The following is a 23,761-nucleotide window of genomic DNA, read 5'->3' as shown; positions in this document are numbered from 1 at the left end:
CTATATGGACGGTATGCCACATACTTAAACTCTAACGGGAACATGTTAGAAAACACAGTGGCTCGTTCATTATATTATCAATATATATATTATATAGATGCTAATAATAACCATAAATAAACAAAACACAACCAGTGAGATTACAGATTGAAGAGGGGCGTACCGTGACCGCTTTCAATATGATAATTGTTTTTGGTGGGGTGGGGTGAAGATATTTATTAGTATTATATACAATTTTAATTTAATCATTTTTTGTTGTCAATGAAATTAATTTTCATGCATTAAAATATATTATAAAGAGAGGCGAATATGTGGCCCCTATCATAGGTGAGAAATGATTAATATAATCAAATGATAATAATAAGTTAATTTGTAATTTTAATTTAACTTGTGTTAAATGTACACTGGCATACGACGTCACATCAGCAATATTCGATTACCTTAATTTTATTTTAACATAAATAAATCTAAATATAAAATATTTAAATAGATATTTACTTAGTAATCTATCTATAAAAAACAAAAAGGTTCCAATTAACAGAACAGCTTTAGTACACTTGTCATTTTTTAATATGATTTTATTTTGTTTTTAAAGTAAGTCGATGTTCTGTCATTTTGTTTTGTGATCTAGCTCATAATTTTACAATAGTAATCAGTTATTTAACTATCACAATCTTCCATAATTATATATGTTTCATATCTACTCAACTACTATAGAAATCATTATGAATTACGTTAAAACATTAATATATGGAAAATCTATAATAAATAATCAACAAAATCACAAACTGTGACTTACAGACAAATAAACTTTATACAATTATAGTATTAAGTGGGTTGAAAGACGACTTAATATTCAATAAATAGTTCATTAATATTTTGATTATAAATGATAAATAAATACTTACTCGGAAATTGCTCTATAAAATATAATAGTCTTGTATTATTATAAGGTTAAAAGTTGTGAAAATAATTAAATATTTATATTATAGGTTAAAAATGTATTTAATTACTAAAAGTGGGTCGAAATTACAAAATATCGTTTCGAACTGAACTCTAACAATTTTAATTGATTATGTTGATCCGAACACAATTAAGTATTTTTAATAAGATTTTACAGATATAAGAAGGCATACTAATATAGAGTATTGTAATATATTTGTCAGAGTTTTGATCCATTGAATAATATTTTATTGACATTGAAAAAAAAAAAAAAACTTAAAAATAATTGAATAATTAGTATAAATATACGTAAATAAATAAAAAATAGTTTAAAATGTCTGTTAATTTTTTTAATTTATTTTTATTTTATCATACAACAAAAATTTTAATATGAAATTAATTATAAAATTATAATAAAAAAAGTATTTATGTGAAAATAATAAGTTATTGAAAAAATTTGAAATTCAAGGTTAAAAATTAATTTAGCTGTATGCGATATATATTTATTTCATATATCTTGAAAAACTTATATAATCGTAATATTCAATTTTAGAACTTTGGGTATAAACAGAAATTTGTTATGTAATTCTAATGATTATAAAATAACTTGTATTTTCACAAATGTTTTTAGATAAATATACAATTGCAACGATATTTTAAAAAATAAGTTTAATAAAAAAAAAAATGGAATTAAATAAAAAGAACATTACAATTATATATCAAAAGAATGTACAGTTAGGATCCACATTGACGTTTGACGTTTAATAGCCTTAATGTATCGTTTGCCAAGTACTAATAGTAATCAATAGTGGCTCGTGGGGCGTAAAAAGAAGAAGTGAATCGTGTTAAATACTGAGTTACTTAAACACATTAAAGATAAAATTGCAGACGATTTGACTTTGATGTTCAATAACACTTCAATAAACTTAATACCTGTGACAATGGCACAGTTTCGTGCGGTTATCATTAATCTTTAAATGTTTACAATATTTTTTTTATTTAGACTATTTCTATCCCTAACCTAAAAGTGGATAATCTACTTAATTTTTTAATTTAAAAAAAGCCTCAGAAAATACATACTTATATTTTCTAAAAAATATAGATAAATAATTATTTACAATAATTAACAAGTAGAACCATATTGTTTTATATTTATGAAATATTTCATAAAATTGATTTGATTTTATTTATCATAATTTATGATTTTTTTGTGATTACATTGGTGTTACTGTCCAACTCTAGAAATATGCACCCCCCTCAACACTTATTGTTTGTCCATTAATATTTGTATACATTTTAGTCAATCTTCTACTACATTTATTTAATACAAAATTATAAATTACAAAATATAATTGTTTCCAATATTTTTAATTTCTTTCTCCTGGCCAATCCAATTAATAAACCATCCGACAAGCTCTTTATGACACACTCCCTCATATAATATTATGATCTCAGTAAGAGTGGAAGTCGTGGTAGTCATCTCAATATAACATTTGGTTTTCTAGTCAACTCGTTTCCTTTTGGTGGACTTCCCAGTTCGACTTTTCTTCGTTGATAGTTTGATGCGTGTTATTTTAGTTATATAATTTTATTCAAATAGTACAAACAATGAGCATAATAATTTATTACATTGACATGGCCATGTTTGTGGTTTTATTGCCCAAATAATTGTGTTACCATACCTTTCATATATAGGTTTTATTTAGTTAATATAATATAAATTCACTAAGTTGCAGTACTTATTAACGTGTGCAATGATTAGAATAATCGAATTAATTGTTTAACATTTAAATATTAAAATCAATAGTTTATAAATTGTGTCTTTGTATTATATTCAAGAGTTTTCAGAAATGTATAGTTGCTCTATTTTTAGAGAACTAATGTAAAAAATGATTACAATATCATCGTATTTTAGTCAAATTATATACTTCACCTAAAATTGGATAATCTACTTAATTATTTTATTTAAAAAAAAGACCACTGAAATACGTACGATGTATTACTAAAAAATAAAGATAAATAATTATTAAAAATAATAAACACGTAGAAACAGTTTATTTTTATATATTTTATATATTTAATTATTATCATATAAAAACATAAATAATTATATGTCATTAAAATATATAAACATAAAATATTTATTTCGAGAAATGTTTTTTGTGGTGACATTGGTGTGAAGATCCAACTCTAGAAAACTATGTATCTTCCGACAACAATTATTGTTTGTCTATTAATATTTATATACATTTATTCAATTGAATACTATTTAAACAAAGTTATAAATTACCAAATATAATTGTTTTCAATATTGTTAACTATTTTCTCCTGATGAATCCTATTTTCAAACCATTCGACAAGCTCTTTGTGACACACTCCCTCATGTAATATTATGATCTCAGTAAGAGTGAAAGTCGTGATACTCATCTCCATACAGTGGCGGATCCAGTAGGTGGCGATAGGAGTGAAAAAAAAATAATTTGAAGTCCCTGATTATAATTTTTGACGTAATTATACTTCAAGGGCAACAAAATGATAGTGACATATTTTTTTATTACTATGACTATAAAAAATATTTATTTTTTTGTTCTGTACGAGACTGTGGAAAGTAACATATGTATGTACCTAAATAAATACTTAATCAAAATTAATGTATGCCCTTTAAAAATCTCCGCCACTGTTATCTTGGTCTGGATCCGCCCCTGTCCTATAACATTTGGTTTTCTAGACAACTCATTTCCTTTTGATGGACTTCGCAATTCGAATTTTCTCCGTTGATACGTGTGATTTTAGTTATATAACTTTATTCAAATAGTACAAACAATAAGCTAAATAGTTTTATACATTGGGCTGAGCATGTTTGTGTTTCTATTTACCGAAATAATTGTGTTGCCATACCTTTCGTGTGTGAGTTTTATTTAGTTAATATAATATAAATTCACTAAGTTAGCAGTAGTTTTATTAACGTGTATAATGATTAGATTAATCGAATTAATTGTGTCACATTTAATATTTTGATCTAATATCAATAGTTTAACTAATGAAATGTATACATCCGCTATAGATAATATTGAAATTTGGTTTTTTTTTTTGTTTTCAAATAATTACCTTCAATCTCCAGCACCGATACTTTAAAACAAATTAAAACACATTTTATTAGGCGTGTTTTTATATTTTTCAGCTTTATAGCTTTGTAGTAGGTTAACGATTGAAAATTAACTCAAAAAATCTTCACAGCACTTATCCTAGCCAATGTGAATATAACAAGACCCCAAATAACAAAATCCGTTCTCCGGTTTCGGTAATCTACTATGCTAAATGAAAATTTTACAAGAAATAACTATTTATTTAATTATGAAAAAATTAATTTAATAAAAAATATTCTATTTGAAAATTTTTAATTCGACATTTTGTATCTACTTGATCACCCCTTTTTAATGAACTATCAACCAATTTTTTTAGCTATAACAGTTTTGGAGAAAAGTTAAAAAAATAGAAATTTTGGGACTTTTCACGCGGACATTTTTGTAGATTCAAATCGTTATACCGCTTGGGTGTGATATCGGGTGGTTGTCATTAATATTTTGTGTTAAACCTAGCCTAATGATCCACCTACTCATTATAAATTAGTTATATTTTTATTATTTTCCCATTTAATACGAATTCTTTGAAGTAAAAAATTCTGTCTTTTTTCATTTCAATCACCATACTTACTTGATTAACATCAAGAAAGTAAAGATGTTAGTCAAAATATCTCGCTACGGGCGTTTTTAGTAAGTATGTAAAATAAATAAACAATAAAGACTAATATATCTATTTCGCCGGTACAAAAAAGGTTCTAAAATGAATGGTATTATACAATTATATTATAGGACACAATATATATATTTAGCAATCAATTCGTTCCATTAAAATACAACAATGCATTATATCTGCATCACTAGCCGCAATAGGTGTAACCCCATATAAGTAACACCCGATGTTCTAGGCGCAATTTATTTGACCACGTCCTTATACATATTGTGGTTGGTCAAGAACAAACCGAATCGGATGGTGTAGCTACATTTATAATCTCCAACAAAATGTACCATCCTTCAATAATGTAAGTCATCATTCAGCTATCACTTACTTAAAAATAAACTCAGTGACTACAACTTATCTAACACTATTTCCCTTCCATGGTGTCATTCAATAAAACTGAAGTAATCAAACATTTAAAACTAAAATAGTTTATTTTGTTTTTAGATTATAATATTTTATGCTTATAACCGAGTCTAACATTCATCAAAGAAGTTTATTAAAGTACTACCCCGTAACATATAATGACTTACCTTCAACTTGAGCAATATTTATTAGAAAATCTGTTAAATTTAATAATATTAAATTATTATATTGTATAACTATAACATCAAAAATTGATAAATTTATAGTTTAAAAATATTAAATAAACTAATATCGTTTTAACCATCCAAACGAAGAGCTTAACATACTATGATTCTCCGAATATTTTGTGATTTATTTTTACAATTCTATATTTGCAGTTCTATCAATGTGTTACATATATGTACAATGTTTTGAATGTAAAAAAGATATGAGATAACTTAAAGCTGCTTAGAGCATATTAAGAATCGTATTATATTTTCTAAGACTTTAGTCTAAATTATTTTTATTTATTGAAAAAAATTAAAATAAATAAATGAAAAATATCTTTTAATAGGTTCAAATATTTCAAAAAATGTATAAAAAATAAAATTATAAAAACTAGTTCAATATTCCATGTGCCTTTATGGTTGTTTATTTTTATTTTATCAATTTTTGTCAAAAATTGGATTTCTATTAAATATTCCATATTATTTTTTTTTTGTTCACCGATTAATTTCATACATACTAGATTTTTTAAATGTTTAGAAGTAGCTGCTAGGTTCAATTTATTATCATAAACTACAATTAAAGTTTAAGATTCTAGAAGACTTTTTACTAATAATTGTTTATAGACAAACACACACACACACACACACACACATATCTTAATATATTTTTCTTATAGCTATAACAATTTTAAATATAAGAATACGACAAATTGAATTGAAAATGAGAATCACCAATCAACATTAGTTTTAGTATTAATAGTTTTATAAATTTATTATTTAGAATAATGGTGAGTAAACTCAACCATCATCTAAAAATACATAATTTAATAATATATCAACCTTTTAATACTAAATATTAAAATCATTTAAATTTCCATTCATTTACTAATTATAAGTTAAAAAATATACATTTGCAATCGGCTGAAAAAAATATTTTAGAGTAATATAGTATTATTATGATATAATGATGTTTACATGACATAATATATAGTCCATGGATGGCCAGTGAGAAGAGACTCGTGAGCCACCAAATATATTAATAAATACGAAAGAGCCAAAACGTAAAAAAAAAAAATCATATTATGATATAATTTTATATTTAATATTTATAATATTTGATATTTTTATGAAAAAGTCCTCCTTTATATGCGGCCCCTTATCATATAATTTATATATAAATTATATGATTTCATATTAAAACATTTTTTTTTGTAAAATGTTATGATAAAATGCGAGCACCACGGTTTGGCCATCCCTGCCCTGTAATAGACTCTAAAATCGCATTGATACATTTAATAAGATATATCCATACGATTCTACAATCACTCCAATTCTTTTGTATGCATTTTAATATTTTTCAAATTTTAAACAATTAAATTTATTTTATTCTAAACTAATGTAGAAATAAATATTAAATTTATAGTTTTTAAGAAACTTTAATATTAAGTATCTTTCTAAAATGACAATGGCAATGTGTCAAAAGAATATAGTATGTTATATTTTATTAGTGATAAATAATAACTTATTTATATACTACAACTTGATTTACTCGGTATATTTTAATTTTATGTAGAGCAGATTTAACATTTTTTTCTATTATAAACAATACAATTTTTTAATAAACCTTCAAGCTTAACAATTTTATTACCTATATATATATATATATTATTAATATTGTGTAAAAATTAAAAGTAAGATATGATGTAATTTATATTGTTCTCTAGTTTAATAGAAAAATAGGTATGAATAATTGGTTTTAGTTTCTAGATAAATTATAACGGAATATACAAACCATCATATTTATATATATTAATACAACAAAAAATAAAAAATAAATACATTAATAAATTTTACCAGCATCTGCTACGCTCAATTCAGGAGTATTTCTTAACACGACTAAGAAAAACAATGCAAGCATTTGTATAGTTCAGTATGAATAGCAATACAATAATAATTAAAATAAAACAATAAATAATATGATCATACCGTAAAAATCATTGATATATTCATTAAATGCAGTCGCTGAAATAATCAAAATTGAAAATACTGTGATTGTATAAGTTATAAAATAATTCATTTTAGTTAATTGTTATGTACGAAAAATAAATTTATGTGAACGTTAAATAACGATATGCTAATAAGAATAGATGCTTCTTGACGTCATTTTATTAGCTATTCTCTGTTAAACCCACACTACAATCATTAATAATAAACAATGATGAAATAATATGGTACAACAAATATACTAAGGCAACAAAAAATGATTCATTATTTGTCTTTTTCTACAATAAATAATATAATGAAATATACTTTACCTATTTTTAAGTTCTTTTAACACACGTGTAGACAAAACAGTATTTATTTTGCATAACAATAATACTCAAAACTAGGTTAAGAAAATAGTATAAATAGTGATTTACTCATAATATAATATAGTTTATAAATATTTAAAAATAAATAAATGACAACATATTGTACATATTTTACTTATTATATTATTGTTATAAAAATATAAAAATTTTTTATTAAAATAAAAAAAAATATATATGTATATTTGAAAATTGGAGATTTTATCATATTATTGAGTTTAAAAAAAAATTGGGTAAATCCTAAATGGTTAATGCTGTGGGTACTATATGGTAGGTATCAATATTGGGCTTCTGCCATAATAACAATATTAAATTTGAATTCGATTGTATTTCATAGTGTTTAAAAAACGTTTTTGATTTAAAACTCGACCTACTTACTACGTTTATATACAACAGTTAATGCTCATTAACTCAGCGGGTTTTCGGTTTATATGCACCTAAATATCAATAGATGTTTAATAAAATTAAATAATAATACAAATGTTTTTTAGTTCAGGCTTTATAAAATGACATTTTAAAACAACCACTAAAATATTAATTCACATTAAAGCGTTTATAAGCATTTCTTAATCCCGGAGTAAGAGTTAATTCGATTTGAATTCATTTGATGAATCGAATTAAATAATAATTGGCATCTGTTTAATACGAATTAAAAATGCGTTTATATACACATAACTCTCGGAATAACTCAATGCGCACTAACTGCTGCATCATATAAACACGGTAATCAAGGTACTCGATTTATCAATGTTTGGAAAAAATTATCAACTTAAAGATTTTTTTAATTGTATGTACATTATTACAGTGGCGGATTAAGCAATTTGCCGCCTACAAGCAGGACATTGCCGCCATTTCATTTTCAACTTTTTTTTTTAAAAACAAAATACATATAGAAATTTATTGTTAGTTAAATTATTCTTTATTATTTTAAATGAATACAATAGTCAAATATTAATTATGTTCGTTCGGCTTTTGAGGTTAGCGAATGTATCGATTAGATCTTGAAAGTCAATTGTCGACACTAATTCTGATTCAATGCACAGGAGAGCCAAATTATTTAACCGAATTTGCCAATAGTAGATCTTATATATGTTTTAGTTCTTTTGAGATACAAAAACGACCTTCTGCCGAACAGTTTTTAACCGCTGTACAGGAGTATATTCTTAAAGCTATGCTAACATTCGGAAATAGTTCTTCTAAATTCTGATTTCTAAAATATGTAAACAAACTTTGGTTTTGTTGTTTTTTTCTGTTGCATTTTGCATACAAGTTTTGAAATGTATGCATTCTTGTGTAATGTGTCAAACATTGGGTATAACTTTAAAAATCGTTCAACTTCAGCTGGCGTATCTTCTTGAATTTCTCGTTTCACATATCTGATTACAAACGACAATTCATTCACGTGACTGATATAGGGCGTTGAATCAACAACAATGGAAAAATACTTGCTACGATTTACTTCGTCAATAATCACATTAATACTTTTTTTGAAATCAAGGAAATAAACTCTTCACAAATTGTAGAAGACAGATAGGATGTCTTACCCCGACCCGGGTATCCATAATTAGCTAAATGATTTGACATAAAAGGATCGAATTCCGCAAGAAGCTCCAAGCACATCATAAAATTTCCATTCTTATTTGACCCAAATTGCTCATTCTTCCCTTTAAATAGTAGTACTCAATTACCAAGTATTTTTACTACCGCTACAACTCGCTGAACCATATTTTTCCAATAATTCATTTCATTTTAAATTGTAAGTAGAGCCCTTTACCTATTCGATTTTTCAACTTACTTCTGTTTAAGAAAGTGCTAGAGCTTTGAATATGCTCTGAAGAATTTCAAGAGAGGTTAGGCCACTGTGTACATTATCCAATCATCATATCCATCTGTACCAAATTTTGAACTACCTTTACCAAATAAAAGGCACGGAATGCAAAAAAGTGCTTTTTACTCGAAGAATAACTTCAATATTTTCTATGCAGTTTTGTTATTTTTCTCTCAAATGCAAGTTTTGTCGATGACCGATATCCACTTACTGAAGAGTAATACCTTCTTGTGACAGAATAATCTTCGGGTATGTTCTGATTTATCTCTCTCGAAAGTATTTTGTCTATTGTCGTTTCGTTTATTATCCTTGGCAGGATCTGTATTTACAGTTATATCATTAAAGATACTGGAGATTTCGGGGCTGTAAATTTAGCTATATCTATGGAAATCAGATCTTTAAATTCACCTGCGTGGCTTTCTTTCTCCAATTCTAAAGGTGTTGAAACGGACAAAATAGTAGGGCTATGCGTAATGTCTAATTCAGTATTAGAATGACAAGTTGAACTCGTTGAAGTATTCGTAGTTAAAGTAATAGTACTTGTAGTTAATGTGAGAGAAGTAGTAGAAGTAGATGAGTTTAACATAAATATAATATTCAATAATCAATATTAATTGTAAATAGTAAATTACAAAAATTCTACCTAATTGTTAATCAAATAAAAATTGTGTATTTTTTATTTCTGAATGAAGTGATGAATGTATTGATTTTACAATAATATGTTTTTTTTTTTTTATATAAAATATTTTATAATTTTTTAAATTTAATACAATACAAAGTTTCTCATAAGTTTGTCTTATAGTGATTCAACAATTATTGAATTATAAAATATACAGGCACAATTTTTTTTTTTATTAGTGTTTGAAGTTCAAATATTGACATATATTGTTCAAAATTATGAATATTTGCAAATTATTTTGTAGGTAAAATTCATATAATGTTTTGTATAAGTAGCGGAGAGTTGAAAATGTAATACAAGATTTTCCATAAATTTGGCTTACAATAATTATAAATAAACTTAAATATTGGTGTATTCAAAAATAAACCTCCTTTTTCACCAACCACTGGGAATTATAATTCCTAGGATATATTCTAGGCTGACAAATCATCTCCGCAGTGAACGTGTCATCAAAAATTAAAAAAAAAAAATATTTATTTTAGTAAATCGTTTTTACCTGTTTTTAAATTTGTGAAAAAACTATTAAGTTTCTTGTTTTTTGAATCACCCTTTTTTCTTTTTCTTCGTGCTCTTCTCGGGTTTTTTGTACTTTGTAGCACTTTTCCTAGATATACCATCACTCATTATGATATAGGTAATGATTTGAATAATTGTATTAAAAATAAATAAAGACGTCGTTACTCGTTAGTTGCACTATTTGACAATGTCGAGGTATAGTAAAAGCAGAATAATGTTATGATAAGAATAATACGTATATTATTTTTGTAATTAGTAATAGAATCACGAAAATAAATATTATGACAAAAACAACGTCGTATCGCCGTATAGGCTATCGCTATAATATATAGCTATGATTGTATTTAATAAACGTTCACGAGGAAAAACATGTTTTGCTTAATAATAAAATTCAAGTATGACTCTTGAACGGAAGTCGCTTATAAAATCCCTAAAGAGTCATGAAAGTGGTATGTCATATTACTACGTAAAAAATAGTTATTTTTTTATGCGACAACTCATGTCTGAACACAGCTTGAACGAACCCTGGAGACCAATCGTTTATTTGAAAGCAGAGACCAATGTATTCATCCCCTTTCAGACTCCCAGTGACTATTGTAGTTATTATTAGTGTGGTTGTACAATATAAAGCAGAGTAATCCTGCAAATCAGTTATTTTGTTTATGTTTTACATATTATTTATACTATTATTATGCATATCTAAAGGTTATAAAAATTATAATTGTTCTATATTATCATTTTATTTTTAATATATATTATGTATATAAATTCAAAAAATGTATAATCTCGCGATGTACTTATGTGTGTATAAATGTATAATGCATAATATGAAATTCAAAATATAAATTGGACAATACCTTGGGGCTTGGAGCGCTTTTGTATTTAAATTTGAAATGTTTGTAAAAACATTGCCGAATGAATCAATGGAAAATATGTAATCATAATTAAATGTAGTATTATTTACTAACATTTCTTAAGGTATCACCATATCTTGCCATTTTCTAAAAAAATAATGGAATATTTAAAAAATAACCTTTTTAAATTAAAACCTGTTTTTAATTTATATGTAGGTATAATTGCTGTAACTTGTTGATCTTGTTAGTTGTTTCCAATCAAAACTACAATGCATCACAACAAAAACAACATGTAAAATTAATTTTTCTATTTCCGCTTTTAGAATCTAAAATAAATAGATTATATACTATCATAACTATGTATATAAATATAATTATCTAACTAATGAAATATTTGGCTTAGAAAATAATAACAATAAAGTTCTATAGTTAAAATCTTTATTATTTATCGTATATTAAAATATTATTATTATTAAGGTTGGAGAAAATAAAACATGTCTTTTGATTGGATAAGGGTTATACAAATATTAACTAATAACTCGTTACCTCTATACCACTATACCTATACGTTATTGACATTTTATAATTAAAAAAAAAATATAAAATCAGTTTAAGTATTTTTATAATCGTCGTAAACATTAATGATAATAAATAAATATCTACCTACTCGTGCACATTGAAAGTGAAAATTGAGAATTTTTATTTATACGTACATCGTACATGAGGCGTCTTTGTTTGAAGTAAATTAACATAGTTGAAATGTGGTCAAAACTTATTAACTTCTATTATCTGAAATAGATCAATGAACTTTATTTTTATTTGGCGGTAAATCACTCCGCGTATTTTTATCAAATATAAACATAATATATTTGTAACAAATACGCGGTCGATAGAATTTGTGCAATCAGTTTTTAACGAACTTTTTTTTTTAGAACGTGAAATTATGGACAACAATGTACAATGTTTCAGTATAAAATCCAAACACCGCGCAAACTTTCCACATACAATCGTCCGTCATCTGTCGCTGTCCGTCTTCTTCAGGGCTATTTTAAAATGAACGCTTTAATAATAGCTGTTGCTGTGTTATCCGCAACAGTGACTCTCTCAGCCGCCGAGGTAAGTGACGTCGTTTTAAAACGACATTATAATTATTAAAAAAAAAATAAATGTACATCATCGTGTCATATGCAAACCAAAGTACGATCTATTGCGTCTAGTGTTTTCCAACTCACGTGTCTTGAATTTTATTTTTTTTTTGACTGATCAAGGGGATATTATTTTTAAAATTGTAAGAATAAACTAAAAAATCATACTAAAACCCGATAAAACCTATAACAGTATGACAGCATAACTAGACATTTTTTTTAACAAGTCGCCGCCACTAAAGGTTGGGGAACACTGGTCTATCGTGTAACGATTGTTATTTTTTTTTATTTATTGTTTTCATCCCGTCCAGGCCACGCCGAACTCGTGCGTCTTGTACAAAAACCCGTCGACATGTCGCTCGGCAGAACCATCGTGTGCAACACTCGATCGTTCGGACGAAGGCTGCACCTGCAGTGGATCGTGGCAGCCGCATTGCTGCTGTCCGCGTCCGAATCCTTACAGCCTCCCCCCTTGCAGACAACAACCCACTTGCCGTCCATCGTCTTGCAGCGGCCCCCCGTCAGCAACGGACCTACCCCGTACCAGACCGTTTCGTACTCGCCTTGGCCGACCGCGTTCACGTCGTCCTGCCCAGACCTCCCGTGCTCGGCTCCGAGCCCCAGCCCGTGCCCCTGCCCTGCGGCTGCAGCAGTTCCGGCGCCCGCACCCGCACGACTTTGCACGTGTTCGTCGTTTCCCGATCAACCGCCTTGTCCCTACTGGTGCACGTCTGCAGCAGTCGCCTTGTGCGTCCGGCGGGCCTGCGCCGTCGTCGTCGGTTAACGGTCTGTCGCCGTCCGACTTGGCCGAGTTCATGTCGCCCTCGGCCCCGTGCATCGCGCCTCCGCACGGCCGCTGCTGCCGAAATTGATACCCGTCATGCTAAAAACCGCTGTCGTTCAACGTGCAACCGACCTTCGGCTGCGTGCCGCCTCGGATTGCAATGATATGCCGGCTCGGCGCTGTCACTATTATCGCCATGCGGCTGCGGTTCTGCACCGTCCCCGTACGAATTTTATAATAATAAATAATAATAATGAAAAAAAAAACCGTTTAATAGTATAACGAAATTATTATGATATAATATAATACTGTTATATTATAGACATTTTGCTGTGTAATAAAACGTAAACATAGGTTTTTGGTTTACTAGAAATTGATTTTGTAATATTATCTATGATTTTTTTTTTTTTAATGTTTATTTGACCACAATTTTTTTTTAAGGCAGGCCAGTTTTTCTTTGTTTTTGTTCACGCTATTTATTATCGTTTATAACTACTGTAGAATATAAAGATAATCGATTATAATTAATATTTAACAGTAAAATATTTTATGAACCATACTATTTTGAGAACATTTTATTTCATTTGAACCTTATTCGCAAACTATATTATGGTATAATATAATATATATATACACATAATAGTAAAAAATATATTCCGACTGAAATATTCATTCGAACAGTAACAACTATAAAGATCTTTTTAAGTATAAATATAAATATTTTTTTTTATTATTGTAACCACTAAATAGTAAAAAATTTTAATCGCGCTTAATTTTATGACGAAGTTTATTTAACATTACAGTAAAGTGATACCTCGGAAGTTGGAATAATATCATACGATTATTATATAAATCTGATTGTATGTTCTTGCAATTTATTTATCCATTATTTGTACATGAATGAATAAAAATTTGATAAAAATTAATTTGTATATCATGATAAGTAATAACTAAGAACGTGATTTAATAAATAACAAATCTCAAACAATTTTTGGTATATAAACCTTAAAAAAATGTTTTTATCACTCGTTTAAATTAAAAATTTCTACAAAACTAAAACACAATATGACAAGTTTTAGAATTTTGGTGGTTCTAGCTATGCTTCAAATGATAAATAAGGTAAGAAATATTATTAAAATAAATTTATTTACATAATATAAATGATTTATAAATCTCTACTAAATTACATAAAAAAATAAGTTTTATTTTGTGTGCAGAGTTAAAAAAATGTTGAATTACCATTATATATGTACTTGACATATAATATGAAAAAAAAATATTTGTAGAATATCATTAGATAATAATATGTTTAATTTTTTTGTAAAAACTTCTAATATTAATTATCATATTTTCTTTGAACACGGGTAACAATTTCATTATTGCTACTGTAAAGTACTATAATCATTCGTTACTTAAATATGTATAATAAATAATAATCAATTAATCAATTCATTAAAATTGGTCAAAATGAGATTCTGATTAAAACTGGTAAATCATACTACTACTGAAATTATTTATCAAGTATTATTTTTTTATCAGTCATATAGTTATTTTTTTTATAAATAATAACGAAAATTCAATCACAACTTTTAGAAATATCCATACCTATTTATGTAATGTATTCATATATCCGTTTTTTTATTTGTACAATATAATAATATAAATATACCTCGTAATTATAGTAGACTATGATTTTATTTTTATTTTTAAAAACTCAAGGTAGCTGTTTTATTTAATAACTATGAATCATTAAACATATTTTTATATTTAGCGATCCATCATTTATGAAATTTGTAAATAAATTTCCAAATATTAGTGCACTATAATAACTTATAGTTATTTTAATTAATAATAAAAATAATTAATATTAAGTGTGATAATTTGTTTAGATCAGTAATGCAAGTCATGTCAGTTCAATTTCTCCATCTCATGGATTGCTCTCCATAAATTCTGATTCATCAGATTTATCGCAAAATATCGAGAATTTTTCAGGCATGTTTTCTCCGTCATCTTTATCGAATTCAATTTCTACAACTGCCTATGGTTATGCATCAGAATCTTCGTCAAATTCAATTCTCACTCAACAATCGACGACTACATCATTACTTTTGCCCATTTCTACATCTACTCCTGAACAACCAACCGAATCCACAACATCGCGTTTAACAAGTACAGCTGCTACATTAGCGTTATCTTCTACACTGACTCCGTTACCGTTATTGGATACAGTTCTTACTCAATCTACGTCTCCCAAATCTGTATTATTAAAGTTACCAAGTTCAAGTATTACACCATCTATCTCACATATAAATAACCTAATAACTCTGCCGAGTTCAAATCCTACTCTAGTTTCATCATCTACACCTACTTCATTAGAGTCTACGAATTTATATACTACAACATCTTCTTCAATTAATGTACATAGTTCAACTCCCATTCTATGCACATCGGAACCATTCAGCACAATTCTTACTCCTGTGATATCCACTCCATTATATTTATCAGAGTCAACACATAATCTTGATCAGCCCACTCAGCTAGCTATTAATTTATATTCATCGAGTTCATTTCCAACTGAAGTATCTTCTCCTGTGTTGTCTTCAGTACCTTTATTTAATTCGATTCCCAGTTCAGAACTGACTCTAGTACCAGAATCAGCTTCATATTCAATGCCTGAGAATAATCTAAGTCCCGCTTTACTAGAACTTTTTTTTAAAACTCAAAGCTTTATCGGAAACCCAATAATAACTTATTATTCTGTTTTTTAAACACAATTTCGTAATATTTTCTCAATTTATTCTAGTCTAACTTCCTTTTTTATCGTCTATTCGTTAGTGTTCTAAAAACCGTTTATTAATTGTAGTACTCTCAGCTATACCTAAAAGTTTGGATAATTTTATATTAATTGAAAATCAATTTCATACTATATATATATATATATGCATGAATAATAATTAATTTCACTTTTATACCATAATTTAATAAAAAAATATTGTGAGTTATAACTAATTAAAAGTCATATATTGATGGCCGATGAGAAATTTTTATAAAGAAAACAATAATCATTTAAAAAAACTAGAATTTCAATTTTTCTATTTGTGTGTGTGTGTGTTAAATGCGTATTTTGGTACTTTTAAAAAATGATAATATGACGTGTTCTAATTAAACATTAAAATACAACACACCTTTAATAATATTATAAGCTATAACAAGTTAAAATAATGAATTATATTTATTTAATTTGACTAAACATTACAACTTAAAAGAACATATAGGTTTAAAGTTTAATCTATACGTGTTTAGCAGTCATAATCCAGTTTTACCAACGATTTTCGTTAGGGTTTTCTTTTCTTTTTTTTTTTCATTTAGAGTTAGTATAATAATGAATTATTACTTTGATCTATATTAACATATACATTATAAAATTTATTTACTTATTTATTTAATTTATTAACGGCCATAATACCCAGTAAATCGATGAGACAGTATACATATATAATATATAGTATACTATTAAATATAAAACACAGTTATAACTACCTTATAAAACAATTAATAATACTGGTTAAATTATATTTTTGTACTCTTATAATCCCAAACTAAGTAATTTTTTTTTAAAAAAATAAGAATAATAATTATAACAATAATATTAAAAATATTTCTATAGCAAAATAATACTTTTTAATCTCAGTAAGAGATAGTTATTTATTTTTTTCATTAATAATTGATTCGAAAACAATTGAAAATTGTTTAGTGGTATGTTTAACAGGAAATATAGACAATCAAATAATTAATTAAAATTTGTTAACATTCACAACGAGGCTTATACAACAAATCGATTGTAGATACATCAGAGCAAATATTACTATGTTAATTGTTACACATTTAGTATTTGCTCAATAAATTGAACTGTTCATTTGTATTCCGTATTTCTATATGAACATTAAATACATACCCACCATGAATATTATAATATGGATAACTGGACTTCTATTAGCATTTGAATGTGACTCCGGACGACTAACTTGTGTTCCATTCTCGTAATTATTACAATTTCATTATGCATTCAACGACATGAAACAATTATCAGTATGATAATTTAAATCATTTATACGATATGTTTTCGTAGCATTATGTTCATAAATCATAAGCTAACTTAAATTATATACCTACACACTATTATTAGTATTTAGTACTTATACATTTTAAAATAACATTATTAAAACAATATGTAACTAAACAAATTAATATTATATTGTATTTATAGCTAATACAAATACTTTTTTGTCCGTTAATTAAATAATCTACTAAAAAACACCATATAGTAGGTACATTACAATAACTGTTTGGACAAAAACAATCGAATAAAAAATATAGTTAAAAATAATAACATTCTTATATTTTTGTTACATTTTATGGTCTCATATTGTTAGTTTTTAGTAATTTTAGACGCTTTATTAATTAGTATGTTCCAGTTGAAGAGCTATTGTGTATTTTATACAATGTGTCCAATGACGTTTACTCATACAATAATGTTTCATCACTAAATTCGTTTAAAAACATTTAATTACACAATGCTAAGAAGTTTTAATTTCAATTAAATTTAAAGTAGGCATAATACAATATATTTTAGTATAGGTATTTAGCATAACACATAAGTGTTATGTGATTTATTATTAAAACTAAAAATACCGTTCATTTATTATAAGTCGTTTTACTGTTGAATTTTTAATGTGGTATTTTTATTATCAGCTGATACCCTTGAACGAGTTGAACTACAAATATTCTGATTCTAAATAATTTAATGTCGTGCGCATTTCTAAAATTCACTACTAATGTTTGTATGAATAATGCGTAACTAATTCTAATAGAAATTACACTACCAAAAATGCAATTTAAATCCTAGAGTTAATAATGATCTAATACAATGGCTATTCCACAAAATCATTTTGCAAGTATCCGATAATCGCATATTATAGCAGTGCGTTAAGTTCAAACTTTTCGATTTCATTTTGATGCCACTGGTTCTTACAATGTGTAAAAAACAACCCGTTGTAATATTGACTGTGACCAGAATGGCCAATACAAGGACGCCCGCAGTTTTTCCGATTATTATAGTACTCTTGTTCTCGTACTAATTATATGACTTATTTCTGACTGTATCGCTATTATTATTGTTAATCGCGCAATGCATAACACGTGCCCGCCCGAATTATCACTACGAGCATAATGTTTTTTTGTTTGCCGCAGCGCCCGTCCCGATGCCGCGAACGAATATCCACGAATAACGCGATTTTCAAGAAGAGAATATCATATTGACGCGGACGTCGTTGCAGCATAACGGCGCGTCGGACAGTAAACGAGACGTTGCTTTTCGGAAAACGCAATTAAAGAACACATTCGAATTAAGAAAAAAAAACCCGAGCAATGTCGTCGCGCGTTATAAAATATACATACATAAGACCGATGCAATATAACGTGTATACATGTGTATATATATATATTGTATGAAACAACAACAACAACAACAACAACAACAATAATAATCATAACAGCCACTATTATATATTTTACTCCTCCGAGTCTCCTCCTCTTATAATATCGTCTGCCGCCGCAGCCAGCCAGTGTATAATAATAATAATAATAATAATAATAATAATATGTATAATTTAAAGTCGGCTGCTTCTCGTCATCCCCTTCCTCGTCCGACCGCGATTTAAACGGATGACGATAACAATAACGATTTCGTGTCTCTCTCTCTCTCTCTCTTTCACACTCGCTCTCCGCGCGCGCACACCCACAAAGATGGGTTTACGCGCCCGCGCGCGCAAGTGTGTGTGTGTTTGTGTGGGTAATATTATATCGAAATACGCGTCCGAGCGATTTCGCAGCGGTATACATATAATATGATATAGAAAGCTCGTCGACCCGACGCGAACAGAAGGAACGGCGACAATATGATGGCCAGGCGCCCGTCTGCCGACCGCTCTATCGTTGTTCCGCGCGCGTGTGTGTGTACACACCCACAGACCCACACACCCATTTTACACCCTTATAATCCTTGCGCGCGCGCCGGTGTGTTGTAAACCGATTACCGCCGCTGCCGCAACACTCGCGACAGACGCGACGACGACGGTGACGACAGAGAGACGCGCTACACACCGACTGCAGTTAATATATAATAATATGATATATATATATATATACAAACGCAATATAATTATTACCGCAACTTTTATCCGTTAGATCCGTAGTCGTATGCATATCATAATAACCATAATGATAATAATAATAATAATAATAATAATAATATGTATTATTAGATATATATACGGTTAATATTGCGCGGAGTGGCGACGGAGGCGATGACTGCTCCGCGTCCGCTGTCCCTTTGCAGCGTCGCGCGTATCCGGTCCAAATAACTACGTGTACGCGCGCGGCGGTGGTGTTAATGCGACGGAAGGATAATATTATATTATATTATATTATATTGTAACGAACGCGTCCGGGCGGTGGGGAAGAGCAGATTTTCGTATTCATTTTATGGTCGACCGAACGGACTTTAAGCCCGCGCGCGCATAATATTATATATTATTATAAATGTAGTACTGTACATTTATTTTCGTATACCTGCGTAGCCGAGGACGTCGGAGGGATGACAAAAAAATTACCCGTCGATTTTTTTTCGTTTTTCTTACTTCAGCCCGACTAAGAGTATCTATTTAAGTATTCGAAATAATGTTAGTAATACTACTATTATATATTACTTTAATCGAATTAAGTCTTTTAAATACACTCATTCGATATATTTTAGTAAGTAAGATTTACAGAAAATTCCACTTCAAACTTTCAAAATCTAAGTTTTTCTACGAAATTTTCGAAAATATATTTCCAAGTAATTTTATTTGTATAAACAATTCAAATGCTAATATTATATGGAGAATTTCACAAAACAAACGTATATTATTATTGGTGTAACTCAAATGTAAATGTTACTTTGGTTAAAAGTTATTCGAAACTATAAAATGGTAAGCTTTATAATATAATAATAGTATGAACATGTTCTAAACTAAATTAAACTCGAGTCGTAATTGTAATTTTCAAAATTAATGAAACAACCCAAGTTTTGTAGGAAGCTACCAACAAAAATGTAACTTTTTTCCAACATTTATTTTCGTATTTAATCAGGCATACGTTTAGGATTTACAATCATATTTTGTTGTTTAAATGACAGTTAATTTAAATATAATATACTTATTAAGTCACAAACTAACAAATGGTGATATAATCGGTAAATAGAAATATTTAAGTATAATATATGTATGTAATGTTGTAAACATAAAAAAAAAATCACTAAAAGAAAATGATTAAAAATGTATAATGATAAAAATGTTTATACGTTTAAGTTAAGTTTCATTATTATATATTTTTAATCATTTTCTTTAGTGAATGATAATGAAATATAATGTAATTATCCAGCCAAAAGACTATTTAGATAATAATTAAAATTATTTATTGAGACATAAGAAAACAGATCAATATTTAAATATTTTGTAACAGAATTACAAATTACATAAATCTATTTATAGGGGAATTTTTACAATAATTCGAACACTGGAATGTCCCATAAAAAGTATTCAACTGTATAATTCTACGAATTGGAACATTAAAACTCGATAAGAAATCAATTTTCAGTAATTAATATCCCAGTTGGTTAATTTAAAAATAAAACATAAATCTTATCTTTTCCTACTATTATCAAGCGTTTCTAGTTTTAACTGTTATAAGTATGATAATAACGGCAATATGATGATTTAAGATACATTCGATACCATATCTGAATTGTATAATTCGGGAGAAACAGTTTGAATTAAATCAATAGCTTTTAAAACACCATAAGATTGTGTGGACGAAATTAACTGTTTTAAAAGTAAGTATTGGAAACTATAAAAGACATTTTGGCGAGAATAAACATTTTGATGACTATGTAAATAAATTAATAATATTAAATAATTTTACATATTAATGTATAAATCTTTAAATGTGCAGCTTCCATCAGTTGAAGCCATACAAGATTTAATGATGCTATATTATAATATTAGCACATCTACGAAATCCCTAATATACAATCTCATTAAATGTAAATTATTTACAGACAAAAAAAGGAAGTAATTTGTAATACAGGATGAAATTTGTAGTCCAAATAAATAAGTGAAAAAGTTTCAGAATTAACATTTACATTAAAAATTTTTGAGACACTAGATCAGGTAATGATCCAGAAGGATTACGTATTAAATTATATTACGTAAAATTAGCATAAGTAGATAGAGTAGATAGAATATTTGATTCGTAAGGATGATTATTTAATAATCTTGGAACCATTTTGTAATTTTAATGACCCATTTGACGTTATTAAAATTAAAATATATTTTCATGAAAAGTTTTACACCCAAATCTTGTTGTACAATAATTAACCCTCGAATGAAGCGCACACTGTAAATAAGAAACGAATAGTGGAAAATAGTTTGGTTTATGTTTATATTTATTAAACAAATATTTTTCTGTTTTAAAACCCACGTACATAAATAAATATCACATACGATTATTAATAATACATCCAAACGTGACGTTCAAAATAAAATACAGGTATTATAATCAAGAACAACATCGCTTATGACAAATTAAATACACGAAGATTTATGTCTCCTTAGACTCCGTTAAATGTATATAACACAGGTTTTTTAACACGGTCGTTTGAGTTCTTTTGACCATGTATCAATCACATGTTTAAATAATACTCAATTATAATAATTGTATTATTTTCTACCATTGCCGCGCCTACTGGTGGATGGTGGCAATCCTATATAAATAAAAAAATATCGTTCTTCTTTGACCAACAAATCTCTGCGCGAGCTCTTCTTTAAAATGCACAATTTAAACTTTTTGATTCAATGTACACATCCTCGGGTATAGGATTACCAATCTACCAAATTTTAGAACTACGAATTCGATAGCCCGGGCGGCCGGGCTGTGTACGGGGACCGCTTATACCATATACACATACAAACATTGTCTTACAGTATATAAATGAAAACAGGGAAATTTGTTATCAAACAAAATTTATTATTTCAAAATGTATTAATATAGTTTCTAATCTAAGTAAAACAGTTTTATTTAATATTTTTTATCGTTATAATTTTTAAGTTATTTTACTTTTTTTGAATGTCAATATATATTTTTAATTCCAAATTCTAAAACAGAATATTGTTCGGAGTATTTTGATAAATTTAAATTTAAATTTGAACGAGTAGCTTATGATTTATAAGTATCTAAAGTTATTTTAAGCGGAGTGGGAGGTAAGAGATGCTCCGTAAAACGTTGATCTATACTACTCTGCTTACGTTGAATACTTATAACTCAGCAACTCTTGGTTCGAATTCCGATTGTTGTGTATACTCCAAAAAATATTCTGTTTAGGCATATGAATTAAAAATGTATGTTTTTTATTCAAAAAAGTAAAAACTTAAAAATATCACGATAAAAAATTAAATAATACATATGTAAAAATGTTTTCAAAAACATAATACATTTTGAAATAATGAGTTTTGTTCAATAAAAGAACCACGCAGTATATTGTGTCATATAAACATTTAATATATAGTTTACTAGTAGCTACGTTTTCCGTTGTATATATAGCTATATAGTTATACAGCTAGGAGCAATATAATATTATATAGAACATAAATAAGCAATCAATACCTTTATTACCCTTATTATTTTCTGACTTATATATTTATATTTTATGTGCATTTTCATATGTTACCTTTGTCCTTTGTAGGTACATACAATGGAACAAAACAGAATATTATTATCATTATTATTAAGCAAATTATACATTTTAATTACAAATGAACACAATACAAGCTATGTACATATTATAACAACGTTGCACTGAAGCAGTAATTTTGTAAAAAAAAATATGCACATTAAACAAAAGGTTAAATTTTACAATATGAAAATAAATATATATGTATAAATGTGTTTTATGTAATATTATTATAACACTATAAATAATATCATACGTTATGTTTTCTTAGTTCTACAAAGTATAATAATATAATATCATAGTGGCTATAATAGTATACGACTTATTTTTTAATTTCTTTTCGATGGAACTCGTTATTAAATTCGATGCTTTATTATTAATAAAATTTAAAATGGTATTATTATTTTTTTTTCATTTCAAAATAAAATGCACTATTATTAAACAAAAA

At 27.3% G+C, this 23,761-nt stretch overlaps 1 protein-coding gene and 1 pseudogene across 2 annotated transcripts; both read left to right on the top strand.

The window, feature by feature from the left end:
* Positions 1–12,547: 12,547 nt before the first annotated feature.
* On the top strand, positions 12,548–13,651 carry LOC113560177 (annotated as a pseudogene).
* An 883-nt stretch (positions 13,652–14,534) lies between these two features.
* On the top strand, positions 14,535–18,876 carry LOC113559919 (cell wall protein DAN4-like). 2 transcript variants are annotated; one of them, XM_026965701.1, is made up of 3 exons: positions 14,535–14,606; positions 15,377–15,656; positions 18,738–18,876. In XM_026965701.1, exons 1-3 carry the CDS (start codon positions 14,553–14,555, stop codon positions 18,773–18,775), a joined length of 372 nt encoding a protein of 123 aa, XP_026821502.1. In that variant the 5' UTR covers positions 14,535–14,552; the 3' UTR covers positions 18,776–18,876. The 2 variants fall into 2 exon arrangements, with proteins under 2 accessions (XP_026821502.1, XP_026821501.1); XM_026965700.1 differs by lacking the exon at positions 18,738–18,876 and having other exon boundaries at positions 15,377–16,354.
* The last annotated feature ends 4,885 nt before the right edge of the window (positions 18,877–23,761 follow it).

The sequence above is a fragment of the Rhopalosiphum maidis genome, chromosome 4 (genome assembly GCF_003676215.2).
Source record: "Rhopalosiphum maidis isolate BTI-1 chromosome 4, ASM367621v3, whole genome shotgun sequence".
Lineage (NCBI taxonomy): Eukaryota > Metazoa > Arthropoda > Insecta > Hemiptera > Aphididae > Rhopalosiphum > Rhopalosiphum maidis.
Note: the sequence above shows the minus strand (reverse complement) of the source record. Positions and strands in the feature narration are given on the sequence as shown.

What these genes read in the sequence shown, in the direction of transcription:
- LOC113559919 (XM_026965700.1), top strand. Translation starts at nt 14,553, where the DNA reads ATGACAAGTTTTAGAATTTTGGTGGTTCTAGCTATGCTTCAAATGATA. An exon ending in TGCTTCAAATGATAAATAAG is followed by an intron (nt 14,607 to 15,376) that starts GTAAGAAATATT and finishes TAATTTGTTTAG; the next exon opens with ATCAGTAATGCAAGTCATGT.